At 30.6% G+C, this 26783-nt stretch overlaps 1 protein-coding gene and 1 non-coding gene across 2 annotated transcripts; both read right to left on the bottom strand.

Annotated features, from left to right (window-relative positions):
* Nucleotides 1-1404: 1404 nt before the first annotated feature.
* Nucleotides 1405-3055, bottom strand: LOC110423246 (Transducin/WD40 repeat-like superfamily protein). The gene has a single exon (XM_021437408.2). It carries the CDS (start codon nucleotides 2983-2985, stop codon nucleotides 1654-1656), a length of 1332 nt encoding a protein of 443 aa, XP_021293083.1. The 5' UTR covers nucleotides 2986-3055; the 3' UTR covers nucleotides 1405-1653.
* Nucleotides 3056-16679: 13624 nt separating this feature from the next.
* TRNAV-AAC (transfer RNA valine (anticodon AAC)) lies at nucleotides 16680-16753 on the bottom strand. Its single transcript has one exon. It is a non-coding gene; the product is annotated as a tRNA-Val (tRNA).
* Between the last annotated feature and the right edge of the window lie 10030 nt (nucleotides 16754-26783).

Below are 26783 nucleotides of genomic sequence, written 5' to 3'. Positions count from 1 at the left end.
TAAGATAAAGACCTACTTTATGTAATTTTCTTCTCTTTTTCTTGCACTCTTGAGCAAAATACCCTTACATTCTAAAATTTTAATCGAAATTCTAAATAAATGTATTAGTTTTTTAAATAAACATTTTGTACAAGAATATAAAAACATTAAAATGTTTTTTTTCTTTATTAATTTAAAAAATTATTATTATATTTTTAAAAAAAAATCAACCAGCGCTCCCCTAAGGAGCACCGATCTCCCCTGGGGAACATCAATTGGTGCTTCCTTTTTGTAAATTAATAAAAAATTTAATAAAAATTATGTAATTTTAATTTTTAAAAATAATAAAAAGTAAAATTATCATTTTAATATTATCATATCATCAAATTAATAAAAATCTTAACCATTGATTAATGACTGCATCTATATATTCAACAAAAGATATTTTTGTTAAATGAAGTATTCATTTCAAAAATTAATAAATTTAATTTAAAATTTTAATTAAAACTCAAAAAAGTAATCTATTTTACCCTATATTATAATACATGCACAGTTGATTTTTAAAAAAGCTTAGAAAATTTGGTCACTGTTTACGTTGACTTTCAATATTGTGCAATCCAATTCCAAGATATTTCTTTAATGTGCATGAACTTTTTGATTCCTGGGAGTAGGTGGATATGGGTCCTTTTTATTCTTCTAAGTGGCTTTGTGTTGGAACTTGGAATCCAGGTCGCCGGTTTTGGAAGTAATTCCCCGTGTGCAAATGTACTAAATTTGGTTGATCTTAACTAAACTATATCATTTCAATTCTCTGCTTTTCAATATTAGCAACTACACAGTATTGTTTTTCCTTTTTCCGTTTTTCATATCCTCATTACTTTTTATCTCTTTTCCATGAATATACTTTCCTTCATCATTTAATTGAACAACAGCATGAGTTTCGAAGCAAATGAATTTTCTACTCTTTTTTCCTCTCAAATAAAACTTTAATCATGTTTAAATATTCCATAATCTAGCCGGAATATTCCCCCCTTCCACACGTGCCTACCATTAAATCAATTAAGTTAATTAGCTGTCAAAATATGAGGATTAATTAGTGTAAACTTCATATTAGAGTCTTAAAGATGAATTGAATTCTCTTTCAATATTTCATTACTTTTTAATATATTGATCATAACCATTTATATGGGTAATATTTACTTATAAAATGTAGAATTTATACTTTTAGATAGTAATTCAAAGCATATTAAAAAAATAACGAAATAGAACCAAATTCGTTCAAAAACTTAGAGGAAATTAATATTACATTTTTAGAGAGATACCTTCAAGGTTTTGCTCCAGCATTTAAAGGGATGCACCTTTAATTGATAACTAATTACAGGAGCTGTGAGTTGACCCAAGTTCACGTAGCTTGAGAATTTGAGGTCCAAGAAATCTTGCTAGTTCCATTATTCTTCAAATGAACAACATAATAATTCAGTAATAGGAGTATATACACCATTAGCAAACAGCTCCTCCAAAACAAAGAACTCAACAAATAAATAAAACACAAACAAACAAGTAATCCTGGTTGGTAAAACGTCCAGGACCCATATCAAAAAAATCCAGTGCCCGCTAATTTTTTTTCCTTTTATGATGTAATTATTACAGTTAATTCATTTTATTAATTAATTTTTACGAATTCCATTTTAGGAAATCCGTCGTTGATGATGAACTATTGGCTCTCGAAACCAAGACCTTCCACGTCCTTATCTCCCCATCCAGGCTTCCGCTAATAACCGAAACAACATCACTCCGTTCATCCTCCTTAACCGCCGTCAACGACTTCACCGGCTTCTGGTGACCTTCCAAAACCGCCAAAGAACAAAATTCCCCTTCCAGTCCTCGCTGCCAAACTCTAACCGTCCCATCAGCGGATCCACTCATAAGCAAGCCCGAGACGTTGATTAGGCATAGTATCGCCTTCCCATGCCCTCTCAACGCTCCCGTCACCACCATGTAATTGGCGCTATCCTCCCTTTCCCAAACCAATATCGAACGGTCACACGCACCCGAAAAAAGCACTGATCCGTCGTCGTTTAAGGCCAGTGCGTTAACCGCTGATTTGTGCTTCTCTAAAGTTGCGACCAACTCGTACCGCTTCTCACCTGACGGTTTCGCCCAGACTCGGATCCGCCTGTCAGCCGACCCTGTGTAAACTGTGCCATCAGCAGAGGCAGCAACGGCGTTAATGGCGTCGTCGTGTGCTTTGATAGACTGCAAACAGCGGACATCAGAAGCTCGCCATATCTTAAAGGTTTTATCCCAAGAAACTGAGTAGATTAGACCTTTATTAACGGCGAGTCCAGTAATGGCGTCCGCATGTTCGATCCACAACCGTTTCACGTGACGGCGTACGTTGACATAGTTCTTTGGAAGAATGAAACGCCGTAAACGGTCATTAACGGTAGGGAGAGCAGTTAAAAACTTGTGCTGTTTAGTCATGGTCATTTTCCAGACTCGGATCTTACAGTCCTGGTGACCTGTGAAGATCTTCCCGTTACAGAAAGTGACGGACTTGACGGAACCGGATGAGGAATCCTGGCTGTTGTACACATCGACAAGAGTGGAGGTTTCGCGATCGTAGACGTTAATTTCGTTAACAGAAGCAGCATACAAGAAGTTACCCTGAACCGCAACGCAGGTGATCGGATGCTTCGTTCGGGGGTTAATCGAAGTAACGATGATATGAGAGACGGAAAAGTGTAAAGTTTCGGGGAAGAGCTTTTGTAAAGAAGGGACAGATGGCAGGGTCTGGAGGGAGAGGTTGCTCTGAAGGCTGCTGCAGCTGGTGTCACTTGAAGAAGCTGAAGTTGACGTGGCGCTCCTGCGATTGTCGGAGGAGCTATCAGAAACGAGGTGTCCCGGCAACTGTGAGGGGTTTTGGGGGAATGGAATAGTGGAGTCGTGGGTGGAAGTGGCGAGGGTGCTGGTCGAGCATGTGGCTAGCCATGATTGGACTTTCATGCCGGCTTTTTGGATGATAGACGAATAGAGATCGGCTCGAGAGAGAAGCGAAGATTAACCTGTGTATTATATATAGAAAAAAACCTTTGAGAGGAAACAAGCGTTGCCACTTGGAGCTGAGAGGAAAGGATATGGTACGACCAAAGGGTAGGTCTCCGGAGCGTAGGGGGGGTAGTTTTGTAATTTGAGGGCGGTCAGGTGGGGTCTATGTCACAAGTTGCTGCTTTACAGTTGGGAGCGAGAAAAGGTTGGGGTGGCTAACCGCGTCCAAACTCCAAACCCACCGAAGGCAAAAGGGCAGTGGGCTGTGAGAGCGAAACCACGATATAAAATATTTGGGAAATTTTCTTGCGTTGGATAATGAGGTCTTTTGAGGGTGGGGCTTTTCGGCTTTGGCTTTTGTAATGATTGCATTTTAACAGGCCGGATTAGGAGACATTTAAGCTGTCTTTGCATCACTCGCCTTCTGTCCAGGAAATAAATGAAATTTTTGTGGCAAAAGTTGAATTCATCACCACTTAGCTGTTCCAATTTTTTAACCAGTAATGGAAACTCAAACGATACTCCACTAGTGTACGCTGATTCAATTTGATTCTACCGATAACCTATTCTGATAGCAATATGATGTACTTGTTAGATGTTTTAATAAATTGCTGTATGAATTTATATTATTTATTTTTATATTTTATCAAAATTAAATTAAAATAATTTGATCATGATAAAGAAATAATATTATAATTCATATTATAATTTAATAAAGTAAATTAAACTCAAATATTATATGTGAACTTAAAAGTATAAATCCGTATAAAAAATTTTAAATCTCACAATGAGTGAGACTAAGAATCTATTATATAAAAGAAATATTAAGTCCCTACTCTTTTCGACAACACATAAAAATCTCATTCATTAAAAAATTATAAAGAAAAAGAGAATAAAATACTATATTAGATTTTAAATTAATATAAATTTATTTAAACATAAAGTTTTTCCATACTAAGTATGTATGTTTAGGATTTAGCAACCTCTTTCAATTCCCTTCAAACGGTGATGAATGTTGGGCAAGATGCAAGTGATGGACCCATGGGCGGAGCAAGTAACAGTGCGGATGAAAGTGGGATGGAATGACGGGTCAATTCACGGAAGTAGTATTAGTAGATCATTCAACAGCTTTTTTCTTGGCGCAATGTCTTAGGTTTGACTTCGACCTAATAGTGCCAAATAATTCATTATTCTGCTAAGCCAGTGAGGGAGGCAGCCAATCGTTTAGGATACAGTCAAGGGCAGCACAGTTTTGAATATAAGCGGAGGGAACAGGGAATTACGTACAGTAAAAACAAAGTCTCTCCTCCCAGCAAACAAGAAACGGACAAATGGAATCGAGTTGTTGCGGCCTTCCTTAATTTTCCAACTCTTTTTTTCTTTGTTTGGTTGAATGGAAAATACAAAAAAATTATCTTTAATTTTTAATCATAATTCTAAATATGTGTATTAATTTTTAAAATAAATATTTAATGTTAAAAAAAATCTCTTATTAGACATATAAACCTAACAATTAGTTAATTATTAATATTTTCATTTGTTTAATAATGTGATAATATTACAAAAATAATTTTACTTATTATTAATTTTAAAAATTATTATTATATAAACTATTTTTACAAAAAAATAAAAAATTTCAAGGGAGCACCGATTGCTTAGGTCTTGGGGAGCACTAAATTGATGTTCCTTTTTGCTCCCCTCTCTTAAGGAGCACTAGATCTAATGCTTCCAAGGCAGGGGAGCACCAAATGATAGCTCCCAAGGGTGCTCCCTTCCTTTAGGAAGCACCTATCGGTCTTCCCTTTCCTTGAGGCACATCTGTTGTGAGGTGATCGACCGACGAATGTGGTCAGTCAACGAATGGAAGCATCATCAGTTGGCCACATTATTTGAAAGAAAAAAAAAAGTTATTTTAGTTATTTTATTATTTCTATTAATGGTGTTTATACTTTTAAGGTAAAATATTATTTTGAAAATTAATGGATCCATTTTTTAAATTATGATTAAAAGTTATGAGATAAGTGCATTTTACACAATAAAAAACATACTAATACAATGGAATATGCAATAAATCAAAATTGGATTTAATTTTCCTTGTTTCTTGCTCTAATCATGGGTTTCTGTATTTAGTATCAATAATGTCTTTTACAAAATTAGTTAATTTTTTGCCTTTTACTAAATTGGTGAATTTTAATGAAAAACATAATATCTAAAAATATGTTGAAACTATTTATGAAATTTTACGTAAGTCTTTATACATTTATTACATTTTTCGAATTCGTATATTTTCATTTGAAACAAAATAAACCCTTATGATTAATAATTGATTAACTATTATTAATCAAATTATCATTTATTATTCTATAGCATATGATATGTTATTATGTCATCATTGATGATGACATGTCATGTTGATATAACATGATGATATAACCATATGACATTTTTCATTCTTCACACCAGTGTCATATGACATAAAAAACGATAAGTGACATTTTTAACTAATGACAATTAATCAATCATTAGTTATAAAAACTTATTTGGTTCAAAATAAAAATACATAAATTTGATTGAAAACAATAAAATAATAAATATTTATTTAAATTTTCTTAAATAGTTAAGAATTTTTAAAGTATTATACCTAAAAAAACCTTCAGGTGGTTAATTTTTTGTAAAACTAAATTAAATAATATAAATGTTATTTCATATTTTATAAATGATCATTTTTGATTAATTTAATTTTTAAAATTTTCACACATGCAATTAGAAAATCCTATTCATTCTTATAGTTACTAAACTTCTTTTTTTAAGAGTTTAATTATCCACGATACAATTGCTGAGTTGATTTGCAACCCAAAAGCTGAAAACTCCTACTAATTTAAGTTCTTAATTAAATTACCCTATGTGGTACTAAAAAACTCATCAGAAAAGTTTAACAACCATACTGGATTTCATGATGTTTGTGCTATTATTTAAAACATTTTATATTCCTGTTCTTAGCAGTTAATAAAAAATTATAGAAGGAAAGTTGAATAGCTGTGTTTATTTCTCGTTTTGCTTATTTAGTCTTTCTACCTAAGAGTTAAGCATTCGATAATGAGAAAAAGGCATTCAAGATGAGGAAATAAAAGGGATTAAAGTCATTAAACATAAATGATAGCAACCACAATGTTCGTGATGCCGGGGGGTTATAGGACATATGACATATCTCTTTCACTAAGATCATAAACAAATTTTTAATTTGCACTTTACGTTAAAAAAACCTATAATTGCGTGCATGTCACTCATCATTACAATTTTTAAAACCAAATGTACAATTTTCCAAGCTTAACGAAGAGCCCCTTCTTTAAATCCTTCTTCCTCAAAGTACTGTAGTTACTCTTTTGGTGACTAATTCTTTATTGAGAACGAGATAATTAACTACACCACTTGGAAATTTTGTAGTAATTTAAATGACAATAATTTTGTAGTCAATTAATGAATGTTTCATTGCTTTGACGGCAGATGCTTTGATAATGTCAAGCCAAGGGGACATAAAAATTATGTTAACAAGGACCACACTGTACAAAAAAGCTCATTATTTGCATAACCTGATCGTTCACCTTTTGTTTTTTTTTTTTTTGGGATTTATATATGCAACTTGTTGCCCCTGTGAAAGCTCCACTATTCGCCATTTAATTAATTACCATTTCTTTTTACCGTTGCTTTTACAATTAATTAGTGATTAATTTCTTGGGTTAACGTTTCTCTTAGAATGTGGCTAAATTTTGGACGTAAACTTTATGAGATAGATGAATAATCTAAGGCAGAATTGGTCCTTTCCACGTAGTTTGGAAACGTGACCGTGGATATAACGTTGGGTTTTGACAGGACATAATAATTAATTAAAAATTAAGGTAAGGTGGACTCTTGAAGCCATATGGTAATTATTATTCATCAATGCCAATTAAACTCATTTCATCATGCAAGACGACATGTGATTTTTTTATTGAAGCCACAGTGCTTAAATTTTAAATATTGTAGTTAAATTGCATGTTAGTCTTTGTTAGATTCGTGATAATTGAATACTGAAATAATAAACGATTGTTCTATTTGGATATTTGTTTCCATCAATTATAATAGTGTGTGTTTATTTATTTACACTACATACAAAGCCTAATATATTAGCATAAACATTACTATGCATAACAGGGAAAAATTAACCATACATGCGGTATTATAACATATTCTACAAGTCCTAAAATATTGATATACAAGTTAATATAGCAGGATGGACATAACTCATAGTAAGAAATATGTACGAATAACTTATTTTGAACATATTTACAACATTGGGGTCCACAAACCCTTGCTTGATGTAAAAACAACTACCATCAACATTTTTCTCTAATTGTGATCGGTTATCTATTTAAGTCTATCCCTTTTTATGAAATTTTAAACTTGATTTAAGTTCATTAAAAAAAGATAGATTCTGGTATGCAAAACAAAATTAGGATTCTAGAGTGTAGTTATGTTTCGAGAAGGTATTAGCCCTTCCATCATGCTTGTTTTAATAATGGTACCCATTAATCATGTGTTGTTATATAATAATTCTTAATTTCACATTTATTTATATTTCCCTTAATCCTATAATCGTGTGTATCCAATAATACTTGAAAAGTAATATAATCAAGTTCGATAAACGGTATCCGAAGGGTGATACACATACCTTTTCCAAACCTAAAACGGCTATTGAAAATCTTACTTGAACCTACCTCAAATTCAAACATAAGGTAATCGAACCTTATGTTATCAAGTTGGGTACTTGTGGACACCCATATAAAGCTAATTCATTAACATCCGTACTTCTAAACTATTCAAAAAAATTTAAATAAGTCTTTATTTTTATTACGTTCAATTAAACTTTTATATTTTATTTTGAACTAAATAAGCTTTTATAACTAATGGTTGACTAATTATTATTAGTCAAAATGATATTTTTCATTTTTTATCCTTATAATGTTGATGTGGCATGTTGATCATTTGCCATATAGAAGGGTGAGACTACCACATGGTCACGCTATCATATCATATCAACATGTCATGTCACCATTCACTATGATAAATGTGAAATCCCACCTAAGTAAAATGATAAGAAATCCTTAAGTGAGCATGTGAAATTTTTATTTCAAAACATGAAATTTGGTCTCTAGCCCTAGAAAAATTAGTGTTCAAGTATGATATTTAGCAAAGTTGGATGTTTAAAAGAAGTCCAATTGAACAAGTTTTTGAGTGTATTTTTGCATACTAGAGCAAATGTATCAATGCATGACTGTCATGTATTGATAGATTTAGTCCCAAAAGCTTTTAAAAGGGGATTTGAAGGACATGTATTGATACATGTAAAAATGTATTGATAGATTTGAATTTTTATGAACATTTATTGATACACAGCCAAATGAATTGATAAAAGTTTTTTAGAAATCGAGACACCAATGTATCAATACATATACCTAATCAATCAATGCATTTCGTCGATTTTAAAAAATAAAAGGGATAAAAATTGTATTTTCTCACCCTAGACTATAAATATGCCACATTTTTCGAGGGTCGACAGCCCTCAACCATTTTTGCAAGGTAAACCCTCAATTCTAAAGCTATTACAATCCATTTTAGTCCAGATCACCATTTTTATGATTTAAAAGCTTGGTTTTTGAGTTTTTATGAAAAAGATGACATTTTTAACCTTGAAATCCTTGAATCTTGACTTTTCCATCATTGAAAATGTTGTTTATGTGCCCAAATTTTTCTATTGATTTCTAAAGCTTAAGGTTTTGTGATTTTTCTAAGCATCTAAGCTTACCTAAAGTAAGGATGAAGGATTTATGAGTTTTTAAGCATTTATTATGTTAAGTAGCAGCGGGTTGAAGTTAGAAAATTAGTTTTGCGATGAATTTGATTAATTTCAAAAATATTTAGAATGAATATTCCGAGATTTCTAGTCTAGATAATGATCGAGGAATTCACTGGAGAGAAGTTGTGATTAGAGTTAGAGGTTGAATCTCTAATTCGGTGAGTGGATATACCTTTTTAAGTATTTTAATATGTGAAATAAGCATGATTTTTACATGAATGATTTGATGTACATGATGAAATATTGTTTTCAAAGAATGGTTTATCACAGGTTTGAGTTTTAAGGTTTTCAATGAGTGTTTGAAAGAATAACTAAAGGATTTGATTTAATAATGATTGATTGTATATTCACACCAATGGTTTTCCAATTATTTACTAATCTACTATATATATAAATATACTATTATGTATAAGTTTTCAACAAGGGAAGACTAGCCGTTTCAAATGTTTTTCTTCAAAATGAGATGAATGGTATGATATACATGCTTGACATGATGTAGCATGTAAGATATGATGGGTGCATGAGTTCCATCTATGAAGTTATGACATGTGTTCCATGAGATGTATGTGTTAAGAATATCATGTACAATATGGACTAAGCGTGAGATGAATTATAAGATTATGACATGTATGCCATGAGATGTATGTGTTGAGTATGTCATGTACATTATGGCCTAAGCATGGGAGTGCATTATGAGATTATGAAATGTATACCATTAGATGTATGTGTTGAGAATTTCGTATACACTATGGGCTAAGCATAAAGATAGTTTATGAAAATGTTTCTATGTTTATGATACAAGTTATGGATGAGAATGATCTTAAACTTGAAGAATCCTATGACAATAGTGGGATTGATTACTATTCGCTGGGGTGAGACCACTTAAAGATAGTGGGTGAGGCCAATATACCTCTCACTCAACCATGATGATAGTTCACACTAGGTGAAACAACAAGGACTTTGTCCACAACCCACCTGAGTGAGGTGGGACCACTCAAAGATTGTGTGTGAAGCCGATAGCCACTTACAAAAGTATGCTAGGAATGGTAGATAGTGAGGATTAAATCACAATTCGCTTAAATGGGGTGAGGACCACTCATAGCTAGGAAATGTTTATGGTTTATTAGAAAGTTTATGATTTTATGCTTATGAGTTTACTCTAAGAGTATTGAAAGTGATTGTTGATATACACATTTAAATGTGTTTAATATACTGAATGAGTATGGTTGATATTATGTACACTAGTACAAAATGAATGCAGGCTTGATTAAATTGAATCATAGCTTAATAAATGGTCCTAAGAGATGGTAGGGCATATAAAGTGCTTATGCGTAGGACTTTACCTAAAAAAGTGGGTTACGTGCCTTAAGTATTGATACATAAACAACATGTATCTATACATTTTGGATAGAAAGCAAGAAAAGGCATTTTGCATAAAATGTTTCGGTACATTCCCAAATATATTGATGCATTTTTTTCAAAAATGAGTTTTCCAATGTTTTCCAAAAGATTTTCAAAGGCAAAAGGTTTCCAATGATATATGCAAACTTGTTTTCCATGATATGATATGTAAATTGAGTTTAAATGTTATGTTTCATGATTATTATGGAAATGCAGGAAAGATTTATGAATCATATGTATTTACAAATACATGGTTACAAAAAACTCCCCTTTTGGCTAGTCTCTTTTCTCGCATCTACTTACGAAGTTTTTATAACTCGTTATTTGTCTCCATGTACTTTTGTTGCAGATCAGTAATAGCACTCTCTTGCCAACAACCAGTGTCATGGGGACATGATTCGTTCATTCTTCATAGGTAAGTGTTGAGCATACAGATTAGTGATCCGTTCAGTTAGATTAGTGATCTGTTTAGTCTGATCATGTTCTACTGACGAGTCGATCTTTATTTATATTTATATTTATGGATAATAAACATGTTTATGATGATATAGTCAATGTTTGGCCTTTTACTTTAAGAATGTCATGGATAAATGTCCACAGGTGGCTCGATAGCATACATGGACACTCGAGGGTGTTGATAAATATTTATATAATACTGTGCATGAGGTTATGGCACTCTGATGATATATGAGATGATTGCACTTACATTGTTTTATTGAGAAGTTCCATAACTATGTAATGTTACCTATGGTTGCGTGCATGTGATTACAATGTATGCGTATGGATGATTGAATGCATGTTTTCGTATATGATAATGAAAGTTTAATGAATGAATAAAATGAAGCTTACTTGGGCCTAGCGGGTTATACTCGTCTAGGTCCTTATGCAGGTCAAATCCCACCACAAAATGGGATGTGACAACAAGACAGTATGCCATGTCAATCTATGTAGCATAAAATAACATGTGTCAATTTAACTTATGGTAATTAGTCAACTCTTAATAATAAAGGTCTATTTATCTCAAAAATATATATATAAAATTTGATTAAATGCAAATAAAAAATAGAAACTTATTTGAAAATTTTTAAATACCTTACAAGTTTTCTTAGCTGTTATACCTTTATATTTTATGGGAATTAATTTTAGGCTATCTAAACTTATACAATCTAAATCTTAATTGGATTAAAATTTAAATTAATATAAAAATAACCCAAACTATAAATAAGCCTCACAATAAGGATAGGTGGGCCGAAATGAGAATTTAATTAGATGAAAAAAATTAAAAAATGTGATTAATTTTAAGAAAACAAAATTAACTAGGTCAAAAAATAAACTAATTCAGTTAAAAATAAATAAATATATATGATAAATTCATCCGAATAAAATGAGGTGTTTGAGTATAGTTTAGTTCAAACCAAATGGTAAAAAAAATTATGTATTTTAAATAGACTACTAATATTAAAAAGGTTTTAGACAACTATGTATGATTATAATAAGATGTATATATTATTATACAAAGTATGAAATATATAAAATGTTTTGTAAATATTCTAAAAATTACATTGTAATGGAACATGTGTTTTATTACAATAAGATATACACATTATTGAAATAAAAAATACATATGTACGAGAGACAAATAAAAAAGATTGTAGATTTTCTAATAATTATAATATAATTAATTACATATTTTTATGAAAAGAGGTTCATATTATTATTTCAAAATGCATATGTCTAATTTTAATAAAAAATACATTTAGTGTCATAGCCCAATCTCGAGTCATGACCGATGCATGGGCCTAATAGGCGTAGCCCACTAAGCCTAAGTAAGCCTCTCTATGTAAACACGTTCATTAGTCCATTTATCACACCTCATTCTTTAAAATCCATAATTTATAATTTTCAATAATAAATTTCCTTGAGATTAAATCATGACAACCAAGCGTATGCCATCCTCAAAATAGTGTTATCACTTGTCAACTTGTGACGACATTATTAATCAAACTAGATATATAATGTTTACAAACAAATCTCGCAATTTGCAATAAACATCCATAAACACATGCAAAAGACCCTTGACTACTAGCGAAGTGACTCTAGGTGTGGGTATTATTATTGAGTGCCATGGTAAACCGACTGAAAGATAAGTATGATAAGGCACCTCAATTTAAGATCCAACTACCTTTGAATTTGAAAACCAAAATATGAAGTTAAAAAAAATGAGTGTAAACCCAGTGAGTGAACATAGGAAGGCAACAAGTAGACAACACAAAAGGTTTTATTTAACACAATGCATTTATGTTAGAAACAATGCAATTTATATTTCAAAAGCCAAACCTGATGCTACACTGTTCTTTAAACCATTTTGAAAACATTTAGGACTTCCAACCTTCAACATTCAATGCAATCATATTACATTTCTCTAACATCTCTATAGTATATGTATACATATATATAAGTATTTATCTATATTTTTTAGAGATGCTTCAAAGATATCTAACTCATTGCCAAGGATGGTCAATATGCTCTGGTGAATACAGCCATTTACCTCAACACAAGTCATGTGTACCCCCATACCTCGCACGATCATCATGTCATGAGTTCACCCACACTGTACACTACTATTATTGCCATGTGTACTCCCACACTGCACACATACGGTTGTAAAATGTCATTTGACAATCCCTCCTAAAGCATAACATACATAACAACATGTAAACAAGAATCTTTACATATTAATACCTTTCATATAGTTCATTATTTTTGGTCATATACATGGTTACACAATCCAACTTCTAAGGAAAATAATATTAACTATCATACCACTAGTTACAACATCGCAAGATTCTCAATGTATCACACACCACAATTCACTTTGCAATTCAATATAATAATTCAAACACATGGTTCATCACATTACACATTTTGTAGCATAAGGATATCACTCATCAAAAAATTGTTCCCATGCAAATTTTAAAAGATTCAAATAAGTAGTTTCAAGTATTTTATTTAAACACATATGCATTTCTTTCCAAAACTTTTTTTATATGCAAGTTCACTCACCTTTTATGCTACCTTACCAAAACTAGCACTAATAAGACCTCAATCCAAGTTGAGTCTTGAAGTACCAATAGAACCTATATTTACCAATAAATAATAATAACCTCAAATATACCATAAATTTGACCTTAATAACTCTAATAAGTATACACTCGATAAACTACATTCTAACCTAACACTTAATCAAGAATTCTAGTCTAATTCATGAACCCATTAAACTAACTATTCAAATTTAAGGTTCCCTTACTTTGGTGAGCTTGGAGGTGTAAAAATTAACAAAACCTAATATTTTCAAGAAAAAAAATAAAAAAATTAGAAAATAAATTATGAAAATATACCCCTATAAATTTGAAAATTTAGGAGTTGCAAATTTATACCTATTAGATTTAAAAATGAAGATTTGAAACTAGAAGCCTTTGTGTTGAAAATGATGGAGTATAAATGGAGAAATGAAGAACTCTCTTAAGGTTCAGCTATGGGAAGAAGGTGGAAAATGAGCTATTGATTTTTCTTTGTTTAATTGGTAAGGAAGAAGAAAAAGGAAAGAACAACAGAAAAAGAATGAAGAAAACGGAAGAGAGGGAAAATGGGATGGTATTCCACTAACTGGGGAAGATGAGAGAAAAAAAAAAGTTTAGCTAGTTCTATCATAAGTTCAAATCTTTGAGTATACTCTGCATTTGCCATCCTTAATGAAACCTGTGTGTCAGAAAGAATTCTATTCTTAAAGACCATGATGAATCAGAATTGACAAGGTTGAGCAGTGAACATGAATGATATAAAGACAAATGAGTTATCCCAGATAAAAGGTATGCACTAGTCAAATACAATCCTCTTAGCTTTAAAGGTGGCACAAGTTTTTTATTTTATCAAAATAACCCAGGTGATTCTAATCAATTCATCTTCACTAAGAAAGGAAGAAAGAAAATAATAAACTTTCGAATTGAATCTTTCTGACTTAGTCAAAAAGGCAAAAGTGCTACTTACTTAATCAAAAGATTAAAGAAATGCTAAAGCTTCTCCTGGAAGTTTAATTCTTTTCTTTTTTTCTTTTTTTTTAAAAAAGAAATGTTTCTAAGTGATGGTCGGTCATGTGTTAAGTAAAAAGCAAGAGTCAAGGTTTCTTAGAAACTTTGACCAAGCATAATGATAAAGTTGTTATTTAGTCTTTTATATAAAAAATCCTTATATTTACATTTTTTTTAAAAAAATTTCAAATACATTATATTAATTATAAAATAAGTTTTCAAAAGCACGGCTATTAGAATTTTGGATTCGTATAAATGATGAAATTACCTTGATCCACATCATCATTATTTTATTACTTTACGCGTATATTAAAAATTGAAATATCATATTTAATTTTGCTACTATTTCCTATTTTATACCTAATGATAATATGGTAAACTTTCACTAAATCCATTACACTTGACCGGAAAAGTCTCAACCATCACACTTAACTTTCATTTCATAGTCTCATCAAATCAAACTTTTACCTCGATCGTTACGCTCCTCTATGTTTCTTGTTCTTTTTTTTCTTTGAGAAGGTCTAAGGCAATACTATGTGGGTGGTTTCTTTAATGTGTTTTTTAAGTTATGCTGTTTCCCATTTTTGGAAGGAATAGGGCCTAGGGGAAGACAATTTTAGAAAAATGAATGCAAGATCGATGAAAAACTGGTTCAGCTTTGTTTCCGGAGAAAGCTTCTATGCGCCAATAACTCTGACAAATGCTTACTTAGTTCAAGCCAAACCTCACTTTATCGTTCTTCCAACGTCAGTTACAAGATATAAACAAACCCAATTGCACGTAAGAAAGTAGTAACTATATATATTGAATCCACCAAGACTTCGTTTTTGTGCTCTATTCTGGGAGGGGATGGGTTTTAATCTGACTTTGGTGTCGTTAATTTTATGTTTTAGATATGGTTTAAGTTTGATTCTGATGTTAAATGACCTTCATTTACTTTGTTTTATTTAATAACATGTTCAAATAGTCCCTTACTGAAATGCTGATAAACTTGGTTATGGTCTTTTTAATTTTCACATAGATATGATTTTGTATTAATTTTCTATTTCATAACATTAATGAATATCAACTGCTCACGCCTTTTTAGCGAAGACTTATTCAAGTAATTATACTCTAGGATTATTCATACACACAGGACTTAAAGAAACTTCTAACAAACGTATTTTATATGTAACATACATACTTTTTTAATTATTTACAAATCCATTACATTGTGAACACTACAATAAACACAGATATTTCACATTTACAAATTTCATTCTTTTCAATTAAAACCCTAACTTAAAACCTTCGAGTTATATAGTTTTATCGATACGCAATTAAGAGAAAACTTTTTTGTACACAGTATCAGAAGCTCAGTACTCTGATGTTTGCCCTCACTAAGGGCTCCCTAGTCGCTGCATGTTAGGGGAGTTCTCTGTGGCTGTTCATTCCTGGCTTCAGCCGAGCTTGCATTTGCTCTTTCGTTGGAAACAATTACACTGCATATGATTAAATGGTCGAAAACAGTAAGATACCAATGTCAATCACATGAAAATACATATGTTATATAACATGAGAATTAGGCTTGTAGAAACGAACCGAAGGAAGTGAGTGAGCATAGCAGCTTCCTTAAAGTCTCCACCTCGGCGGGCTTTCATGATTTTGAGCATGAGAAGGAGCTTAATCTGCGTGCGGGCAGTTTGCTTCACGATCAATTCAGTTGCTTCTTTGAGTTGCACGCATTGCCTTTCAATCTCTCCAAACCGTCCTCTCAGTTCTCTTTGTTTCTCTCTTATGCATTTTTGATCTTCTCTGATCTTTCCCGTCACCGCTTTCAGTTGCTCCGCTTGGAGCCTCGCCTTCAAATTCTTCTTCAATGTCTTTGGTTTCAGCGCCTGCTGCTTCGTCTTTCTGGGTGCCATGTTATATCGGGTTGCTATAACTTGTGTAGCTCAACTTCTGAGTCCAAACAGATTGAGAAGATGATGCTGATGAGTGAAATTATGCCACCAGCACAACCGCAGTTTAAATAACGAGTTATAGCAAAAGCAAAGCGCGTCATGATTAAGAAGAAGTTAGAGCGAAACGTCACAGAACAGAATAAAAGAAATATACACAATTTTGTCAGGGAATCGGGGAGTTGCGTGGTCGTTCACCTGATTTTGTCAGGGAATTGGGGGTTCCGCGGTCGTTCACCTGATCGCGCGATTGAAGATGTTCTCATTGACTTTTGGGAGTCTAAACTGTTTGAACGACTAAAATAAGAATTCCTTTAAAGAATTGTTTTTTGGCGTCGCCCGGACTCGAACCGGAGACCTTCAGTGTGTTAGACTGACGTGATAACCAACTACACCACGACACCAAATAACGTTATTTTTTGTTGACAGCAGAATTTCTTGTTCTTTATCTTTTAAACAAAAAGCCCAAATAGGTTCTTCGATAATAAGGATGGGACATCAGTCTAGGCTTGGGCCATCGGCATCCATAGGAAGGAGTGAAGGGGAGGGAGGGGGATTAGTAGGCGCCTCAAAATTACAAAAATTTGTATTTTTTTAATTTTATTTTTGTTATAAAAAAATAATTTTATAAAGATAAATAAAAATAACTTAAAAAGAATACTTAAAGAGAAAAAAGAAAGTATTTAGAGGAGAAAAGAAATTTTATTGAAGTGTTTATACAAACAAATTAAGGTGATTTATTTATTGACAAATAATCTTTTTATAAGATGAAGATAACACTTAAAGATTAGATGGATTATATCATAATCTAATATGATTTACATCAAATCTAGATATAGATAACTTGAATGAATATTCACAAAATATTCATAATAATTTTAAAATTTTAAAATTTTATGTCTTTAAATATTTAATTTTTTCATTTTCATCCTTTCAAATCTAAAATGTTTTTATTTTCGTCCTCTAAAACCTAAAATCTTAGCTTCACTTATGGCAGTCAAAGGGAGATACTATATTGTTGTTAGTTCATTGAAGTCATGTTCACGTTCCAATTTAATGTAAGGCGACTCTTGCTGTTTTTGATTGTATATGGGTTTTATTAAATGAAAATCCCCTGCCCCTAATCGGTGCCCCCAATAGTGCTCCTTCTCTAATTTAATGCCAAGTGTCCTCTAAGTTATAATTGAATGATTAAAGTTAAATAAGGCAGTCAAAACTTAACGGCATTAAGTTTAACTAATAGTGCTATCAAACCTTCGCCACTTCTTGTTGTGCTGTTGGAATTTCTCAGGCTGGCCAAATAGGCACTACTTTTAATTTTAGGAAACTCCTCTTCGACGATAACATTGTTGCTTATAAAAAACAAAGAAAGATCAGATTGTTGGAAGAGAGAATCTAGATTTGGTCGTTTATGGTACAAGAAATTTAAGGTGGAAGGAAATCCTTGAAGAAAATTTGGGTCCTGATTTTGAAAAGGTGACTTACCTAAATAGTGTAGATAAGGTCACCCTCTCTATTACAACATATATGATGCTTTGAGAAACAAACAAATGTTTTATAAAATTGTCTCGCCCCTCAAACCCGAGGTACAACAAATGTTGTGCACTTGTAAGATATAACCCTACAAGCATGTAAGATTCAAAACATATATCTTAACTAACTAACTAAAATGAGTCAAATATAGTTATAAAATATAATAATTCTTAAAGCTAAAATATTGAGATAAATCTTAAATAATAATTTAAGATAGCTAAAAGGTTCATAATATTTAAACAATCCTAAAGTAAATTAACACCATATGTTAACCTACCAAATGTCACTCCGTGAAATTTTTCACGTGTTTGATCAAATCACAACTTGAAAAAAGGTGAAGTAGTGAGTCCAACACTCAATAAGTGACTAACATCCCTTCAACCAAATTAAACATGCACAAAACATTTAAGCTAAAAATTTTTATTCTCATACAAATATCAACAACAAAATTTTCGGTAATCTAATTCAAATAACAGAACTATCTTGATTCCAAAATTTTTAAATAACGGATAAAATATGATTTCACAATTATTATAGATTGTAATAGTCTCCCGTAACATGCTATGACCATACTTAACCTCTATGACATAGGTCATAATCATAACAAAAACTACAATTAACCCCAGTAGCATGGGTCATAATCATATCGAAACCACAATTAACTCTAATGGCATGGGTCATAAGTATATCAAAAATAACCATTGGCTACTCCAAATAGATATCACAAGTATCACTATTTTGTAATTGGTGATGCAGTTGGGAGATTAATCTCTAATCATATAATACATGTCGACATAACCAATGTTTAACCCCTATTGGCAAGATTATAACATAGCCATACTAGGAGACAAAACAAAATATATTTTCTGATTACTCAAATTCACAAAACGGTAATATTCACTTTCACAAAACGTATATCATGCACATCAAAAGTATATTTATTTCAAACTAGATATTTACATATGTAATCACAAAGATAATCATACATGCATATGTTAGACAAAAAAAATCATATTCATAATTCAAAATCAAAAATCATATTTCACAAAATTCACATTCTAAAATCCAACACACAAAAATCATATATATACATTTTGCATACTCAACCCGATTTTTACAAATCATAGAACAAAACATATTATACATAATATATGAAATTCAGTTTCACATTGAGGTTAATTTTTAATGTGTGAAAATACCAAAGTGATATCAATCAGTTACCTAACTTTATCAATTTCAATTTCAAGCAGCAAATAAAAAAATCCTCGTAGTTGCCTAATATTTCAAGAAATATATATAAAACTCAAAACTGTATTTACAAACAAATTTGACAAGCGACTTTCCGTTGACCATCTTAAGCACTTAGGGTGATAGCAACCGCTATTGCAATTTAAAAACATTTTCAATTAATAAGGTGATTTTTTTTGAATTAATAAAAATCAAATAAAATTGAGAATTAAACTTAAACCATAAAATTAGAAAAGATTTTAATTGCTGATAGAAATAAAATATTAATTTCATATAAAAATCATGTTTGTAATTTTTTCTTAATTTTTGATATTTTTATGAAATTCACTAACTTAAGAAATAAGTTTGTAAAATATACATATATATACTTTTAGACATAAAAATATATTAGAAATCAAACATTCAATATTTATGAAGTTTACAACAAAATTTATCACATATTAATTAAAGTCATATTTTAAAAAAAATTAAAAAAGAATTTTTTATTTTTTGAAATTTCTATAATCTAGATGACCATTTGACCTACCTTGAGCTGTTTTAACCCGAATTATTTCCAATGATAAAATCAACACCAATTTGAAATATTCATATCATACTACAATACCAAAATTTGTTTCAATTAAAAAGAACACAAATTCCCAAGTTTTGAAAGCTAAAAGTCTAGAAATTGTCACAGAAATACTTAGATTTTTGAGTTTTCAGTATCAACAAAATAACTTTAAGGCATTAATTCTCTTAACACAGGAAGCCCCTAATCAAGCCATTAAAGGCAAATTAAATATCTCATTTCATACTACAAATAATCATCAAAGAAATGACCCAAAATGTTACTGGAATATGGAGTTTAGGTGTCCTAAAGTTGGATCATCAAAATTGTTAAAAATAAATTTTTAGTCAAATTCAAAAATTCGTATCTTCCTAACCATAAAGCCAAACGAAATGCCACAAAAACCATTAGAAAGATCTTTTTAAGACTTTTCCATCGGTACTCATATGCTATCGGAAAGTCATCAAAACAGTGTAAGATTTGACTAAAATTTAAAGAAACACAAAATAATTTAGAGTTTTGTGCTTAAATTAAGAAAATACAACCTTATTCATACCTTAATCAGAAATTCCTTGAACACTTTTCCCTTTCTTTTGTCTTTCTTCTTTTTCTCTTTCTTTTAACTGTCTTTCTCTTAAGTCTGACAAGATGAAATTGGGTTAACTTCTAGTAATGTTTTTTATTGCTTTTCTTTTAAACATGTTGAGATAAAACTAATTACTTTTAAGATTAATTGACTGTTTTTCTTTTAAATGTGCTAAATATAAAACTGACAGATTTTCTTTTTAAAATACGATAAGGTAAAACTGACTGATTTTTTTTTAAACATGATAACGTAATCTGACACCAACTAAAATATATTTACTTTATTTTCAAAAAGATCGTTTCTTCTTTTTTTTTTAATAATCCTAAGGCTATATCTGTAATTATCAAATAAGATGATATATATTTTTTTAAAGGGTATTACATAAATACTTGGTTTAGAAGGGAATTGTCCAAAGTTCTTAAAATGGAGAGTTCAATACATCACTCATGATCACAGATTCTTTTAGCAAATAAAAAAAAGAAAGAAAAAGATTCACAATAATATTATTTGCACCAAAAAAATTGATAGAAAAAAAGGCATGGCGAAAATGTTAACTCCCGTTTGGTATTAAGGAAATTACGTATTTTTTAAAATTTTTAATTGAATATAATCACCTTAACACGTCTGGTGTGGTACTTTTATAATATAATGACCTTGCAAGACCAAAGAGGGAAAGTGACTTTCCCATGGAAGAGGAAAAGTCAAGAGAATGGGTTGGATATATATATATATAAATGGTGTGCAAGTTCAAGTTTGTAAAATTATTTTGTTCTACTATCATTTTAATATCTTTTGAGGTAATAGGTTCTCCTAAATTCAGTGATCTCATTCTTAAAAGAGTAGCTCTTATACCTATATTTTTATGTGAATATTGTAATTCTGTCATTGGAGGGTGATATGTTTTTATTTCTCCCTTGTTTGGTTGCCATTTATTGGTGTTTTTTAAAGTGTTTATTTGCAGTTCTTCATATTCTTCAAACCAATGAAAAAATTCTAAAACTTCTCCCCCTTTGAGGATATTGAAAAGTCTTATATAGCCGACTCTTTACATTGCAATTTTGCTTTAATTTGAATTTTATTTGTCGATGCATTTCATTTGTCGGTACTTCTTTCGAATACTATTGACTTTTACTGTGGCAACTTTCGGTGCATGTTGCTTTTACTTTTACTATTGTTTAAGCAGTTCCTTCTTGCTTTTACTTTATCGGTAGCATGATTTCCGGAGGTAGCGGGAAATATGCTAATCTTGCTTCTGTTGGATCTTGCTTTAGTTGGCATGATTTCTGGTGGTAGGAAATCTGATGCTTCTTCTACTTTTTTCTTTTTGAAGGAATATAGTCTTCGTCTTGAGATAAGTCTGCAGTTTCTTTAGACAAAGCCGTCTCTTCTCTTTCTTCATCAGAATCTAATGAACTGAGCATTTCTGTCATAATTTTCTTGTACTCAATTTTTGATTTGGCTTGAGCTAATCTTGCACTGGCGTTGAATTTGGCTTGTAAAAATTTGGCATTTTCTTGAGAATTTTGAGAATTCTTGTAGAGTCTTGGATTCTTTTCGAACTATGAAAGCAAATATTAGGGATTGTATTTTTTGTCATCAAATTTGTCTTATCATTTTATTCTGAATGTCCGAATAATCATCGGTGCACCAGAATGTGTATCTGTTTCATAAGCATAATCCCATGAAGTTATCCATGAGATGATTAATTTTGAGAAAAAATAGATAGAAACATGTAAATTTGCCTGATCTTCTTCAAGTTGAAAGTTTTTTGAAAATCTTTCATATAATACATCTATTTTGGGTGGAAGAATTTCTCTTAAAGGACCAAACCAATTCCACCGATGAGAAAACCAAATTGAAAATTTGTATTTATAACCGAATTTGAAGAACATTAACAAAGAATGCCGATTATGTTTATTATTATAGAGAAAAGTATTGAACCATGCCTGTTGGTAATCCCAATAGTTAAAGACATGACAATGGTCTATTGTGTTTGAAAAACTTATAGAAAATCTTTTGAAATGATTGAGATTTTCTCCCTAATCTATTGGCCTTAAAACTTTTAAAATTTGGGTCATAGAATGGGTTACTAATGTTGGATCATTTTGGTCAGCGTAATGTTTGAAAAGAACAGTCAAATATGCTTAAAACTGCTTGCCATATGGTAAAAATTTGTTTTGATACTATGTTTTGAACATCTTTTTGCAAAACTTCTTTTGCAGATTTACAATCAATTCTTAAAAGAAATTTTTGATTTAATAAATCACTTTGGAATTTTGAAATGCATAAAACAATTGACAAAATTTTTTTTTTGATTGTGCTATAATTCTGCTATGCTGGAGTCCAGTGCCTAGAAGTAAACTGAACTATTTGTTCCTTATTATTTTTGATTTGTTTTAATATTCCACCATATCCTTAACTTTGAGGCATCTGTTTCTACAATTTTATGTACATCAGGGTTTGCTAGGTGTAGACATGGAAGTTCTTTAACATGTTGTTTGATTTGTTGTATTATTTTAGTGTGGGTTTTTGTCCAAGGTGTTGGATTTTTCTTAAGTCTTTGGTGTAACGATTTACATATCTTGCTTAAACCGAGGTGAAATCAATTATATAATTAAGGTTACTTAAGAACCTTTATAACTAAGTTTTATCAGTTATTTTGTCTGAAAATTTGTCAACAAATTTTATTGATCTTTCTATTGGGGTAATTGTCCCTTGTGTTACATATCTTCCTTTATATAATGTCCTAGAAATCTGATCCTGGTTTGGAATAAACTTATTTTGGATTTAGAAATAACTAAACCATTTCTTTTGATTATGTTGATGAATATTCTGAGATGTTTTAAGTGTTTTCCTATACTTTCTAAGAAGGCTAAAACATCATCTATATAGACTATTATGAATTGAGAATAAGGGTTGAATATTTCATTCATTATTCTTTGAAATTCGGAAGGTGTATTTTTGAGACCAAAAGGCATTACATTCCATCCATATTGACCAAATGGGACTATAAATACTGTTTTGTATCTTTTGATTCCCATTGTATTAATGTAAAGAACAGATAATAATCAACCGTTTTGGAAAGAAAAATTCTTAGCTGGCCTCCCAACATTATTAGAAGAAAAGGTTAGGAATCAAATTAGATCAACCTTTCATATTAATCAAAGATTATATTTTTAATATTGTATATAGGATCTTGTTCTGATATCTTTTGTAATTTATTCTCAGTGGACGATTTTATAGTTTACCTTAATTTCTCTAGATATTCTCTTTTAAGTGTTGGATCTTGAATTTTGTCTATGATTTCGATTATGAATTCTTGGTTTTTTGTTAAGACTTGAATTAAATTTTCAATCTTGGTTTCTGATGAGGAGGTTTGAGATGTCGTTTGGATTTCACCTATCTGTAATTCTTAAAGAGTTTCTGTGTCTGTGGAAGATTGTATCAGAATTTCATTTATTTTTTGTTCAATTTCTTCTCCTAATTGGAGTTGATTAATTTTTCTTCTGATCTTACAGTATTTAGATGTATGTCTTATTTTACCGCATTTGAAGGATTTTATGGTCCTATCCAATTGTTTAGATTGTTTATTTTTTCTTTTTAATTTCCTATAGTTTTTATATTTTGTCGTTTTATAATATTTTTGGAGATTTCTTTTATGTTTTCTTTGTTTCATAGGTTTCGATGAACAGTAATTTTGAAGAATATTCTTGCCTTATATCAAATTGTTGACAAAAAGATCTTAATTCTTTTGCACATAATTTTCTTTCTCCTTTTAATTGTTTCTGTAATTTTAAGTCTTGACAAATTTTTAGTCCTTCCTTTTGAGTGAAACTTATTAATTCACCATATGTTAAATTTTTATAAGGAATTATTCCTTTATAATTTTCTCTAATTTGATTCCTAACTTTTTCTCCTAATAATGTTGGGGGGCTAGCTAACTTCTAAAGATCTCCAAGAAGACCATGACACTTCAGAATTAGAAGCAAAAAACTAAAAAACACAAGATTATATGATGGTACTCACAGAAGTAGCCATCCAAATATATTTGATAAAGATTACAATTCTAATCAATGAAGAATACAAAATGAATACCATAGCACTCTTTGACATAGGTGCTGATCAAAATTGTATAAAAAAGGGGTTAATTCCAACAAAATATTATGACAGGATCTCAGAAGGACTAAAGATAGCAAACGGAGGAAAATTAAAAATAACTTAAAAATTGTCAAAACAGAGATAGTTAATCAAGGAATTAAGTTCATGACACCATTTCTAGTGGTCAAAGATATAACACAAGATATAATTCTAGGAACACTATTCATTTCTATGTTAAAACCTTTCAAAGTTAAACATAGAGCAATAACTACAAAAATATTAAAAACCAAAATAAGCTTTCCTTTTGTAGAAAAATCAAAAATCAGAAATCTCAATTTACTAAAAATACTATCAATCCATGAAAGTCAAGTAAATTCTTTAATAGAATACAGACAAGAACAGATTAATTACTTAAAAGAAGAAATTTCTTTTGAAAAAATTAACCAACAATTACAACTAAGAGAAAATATCCAAAGAATTGACAAAATCAAAGAAGAAATTGAAAAAACAATTTGTTTTGAAGTACCAAATGTTTTCTGGGAAAGAAAAAAACACCAAGTAACTCTACCATACAAAAGAATTTGATGAAAACCAAATTCCAACAAAAGATAGAGCAATACAGATGAATCAAGAAATGAAAAATTTCTGCAAAAAAGAAATACAAGAATTACTAGATAAGAAATTAATTAGGAAAAGTTCATCGCCCTGAAGTTGTTCAGCTTTCTATGTAAACAAAAATGCAAAAATAGAAAGAGGAACACCTAGACTAGTAATAAACTACAAACCTTTAAATAAAGCTTTAGAATGGATCAGATATCCAATTCCAATTAAAAAAGATGTACTTCAAAAACTCTGCAATGCAAAAATTTTTTCAAAATTTGATATGAAATCTAGATTTTGGCAAATACAGATTAAGAAAAATGAAAGATACAAAACGAAAGATACTCCAATGTGGCTCTAAGCTGATTCTTAACCTTTTCTCCTAATAATGTTGGGAGGCCAGTTAAGAATTTTTCTTTCTAAAACGGTTGATTATTATCTGTTCTTTGCATTACCCTTGTCATGAATATATCTTTGTATCATTTGAAATATGTTAATTTTTTACATTTTAAATTTGATAACAATTCTGAATTTCTATCCTTGACATATGAAGGATCTCTTATGAAATGTTTTGATATTGAAAAGATTAATGTTGCTACTGCATCTTGGATTTCTCTTCCTTCGCTGTCCGTTATAATGTTTCCATCATTATCTCTTTTAACAGCTTTTAGGATTTCTTGTTATTGATTTATGGTGAGATAATTGTCCCACCATCCTTTTAATCGCCCTGTAAAACCAACAACTAAGAGGTGTGCTATTGTGTGAACTGTAATTTGACCAGTCTGATTTTGAGTTTTGTATACATTTGAAACCATTGTCATTTGTTGGAGTATGCTAAGAATATTGTATTATGACATACCATCTATATTCCTTTCATAAGTGGTGTTGGCATTATATTTATTTGGAAATGTTGGTTTTTCTTCTATATTAATATCTAGGGCTGTCATTTTTGGGTAATAAATTTTTTAAGGTTCTTTCCAGATCATTTTATTAATCTGTTGAATTTTTATATCTTCTTTGGATGAATCTGTGTCATCATTATCTATTGTATTGAGTATTGAATTTGGGAGCTGTCTTTGGAGAGTATCTGCTACTATTCCTGAGTATTGGCTTTCTAAGGCTCCAAGTCTGTTTTCTATTTCATTTAAAATTTGGTTGCCTTCTGTTTGTTGGTATCTATTGGGTATTTCAAAAGGTATACATGCATGTTTCATTGGCTGTTCTGTATTTGGAAGGATTTGTATATTTTGAGTTTGGGTTGAATGTTGTAATTTTGTTTCAATTGTATCTAATTGTTCAGAAATGGTGTGCAAGTTCAAGTTTGTAAAATTATTTTGTTCTACTATCATTTTAATATCTTTTGAGGTAATAGGTTCTCCTAGATCCGGTGATCTCATTCTTAAAGGAGTAGCTCTTATACCTATTTTTTTATGTGAATATTGTAATTCTGTCATTAGAGGGTGATATGTTTCTATTTTTCCCTTGTTTGTTTGCCATTTATTGGTGGTTTTTAAAGTGTTTATTTGCAGTTCTTTATATTCTTTAAACCAATGAAAAAATTTTATTAATATTTTATGTTTTTCCATGAAATTATAGTAATTTTGTAATATTTTATCTTTCTGCTGATCATATAATTTAAAATAATTTTTTCTTTTTTGCTTGTTTTCTTATGAATAGAATTGTTTTCTACACCAGCCCTTATTAATTTCAAAATCTTTTTCTAGAACAAATATTTCTAACTCATTTTCTTGATTTTGAGGTAGATTTGGATTATTTGTCATAGAAGAATAAGTTGGAAACATATTTGGTGAATTTGACGGAG

Source organism: Theobroma umbraticum, unplaced genomic scaffold (genome assembly GCF_002168275.2).
Source record: "Theobroma umbraticum cultivar Fairchild unplaced genomic scaffold, ASM216827v3 scaffold_20.0, whole genome shotgun sequence".
Taxonomy (NCBI): domain Eukaryota; kingdom Viridiplantae; phylum Streptophyta; class Magnoliopsida; order Malvales; family Malvaceae; genus Theobroma; species Theobroma umbraticum.
Note: the sequence above shows the minus strand (reverse complement) of the source record. Positions and strands in the feature narration are given on the sequence as shown.

What these genes read in the sequence shown, in the direction of transcription:
- LOC110423246 (XM_021437408.2), bottom strand. Translation starts at nt 2,985, where the DNA reads ATGAAAGTCCAATCATGGCTAGCCACATGCTCGACCAGCACCCTCGCC.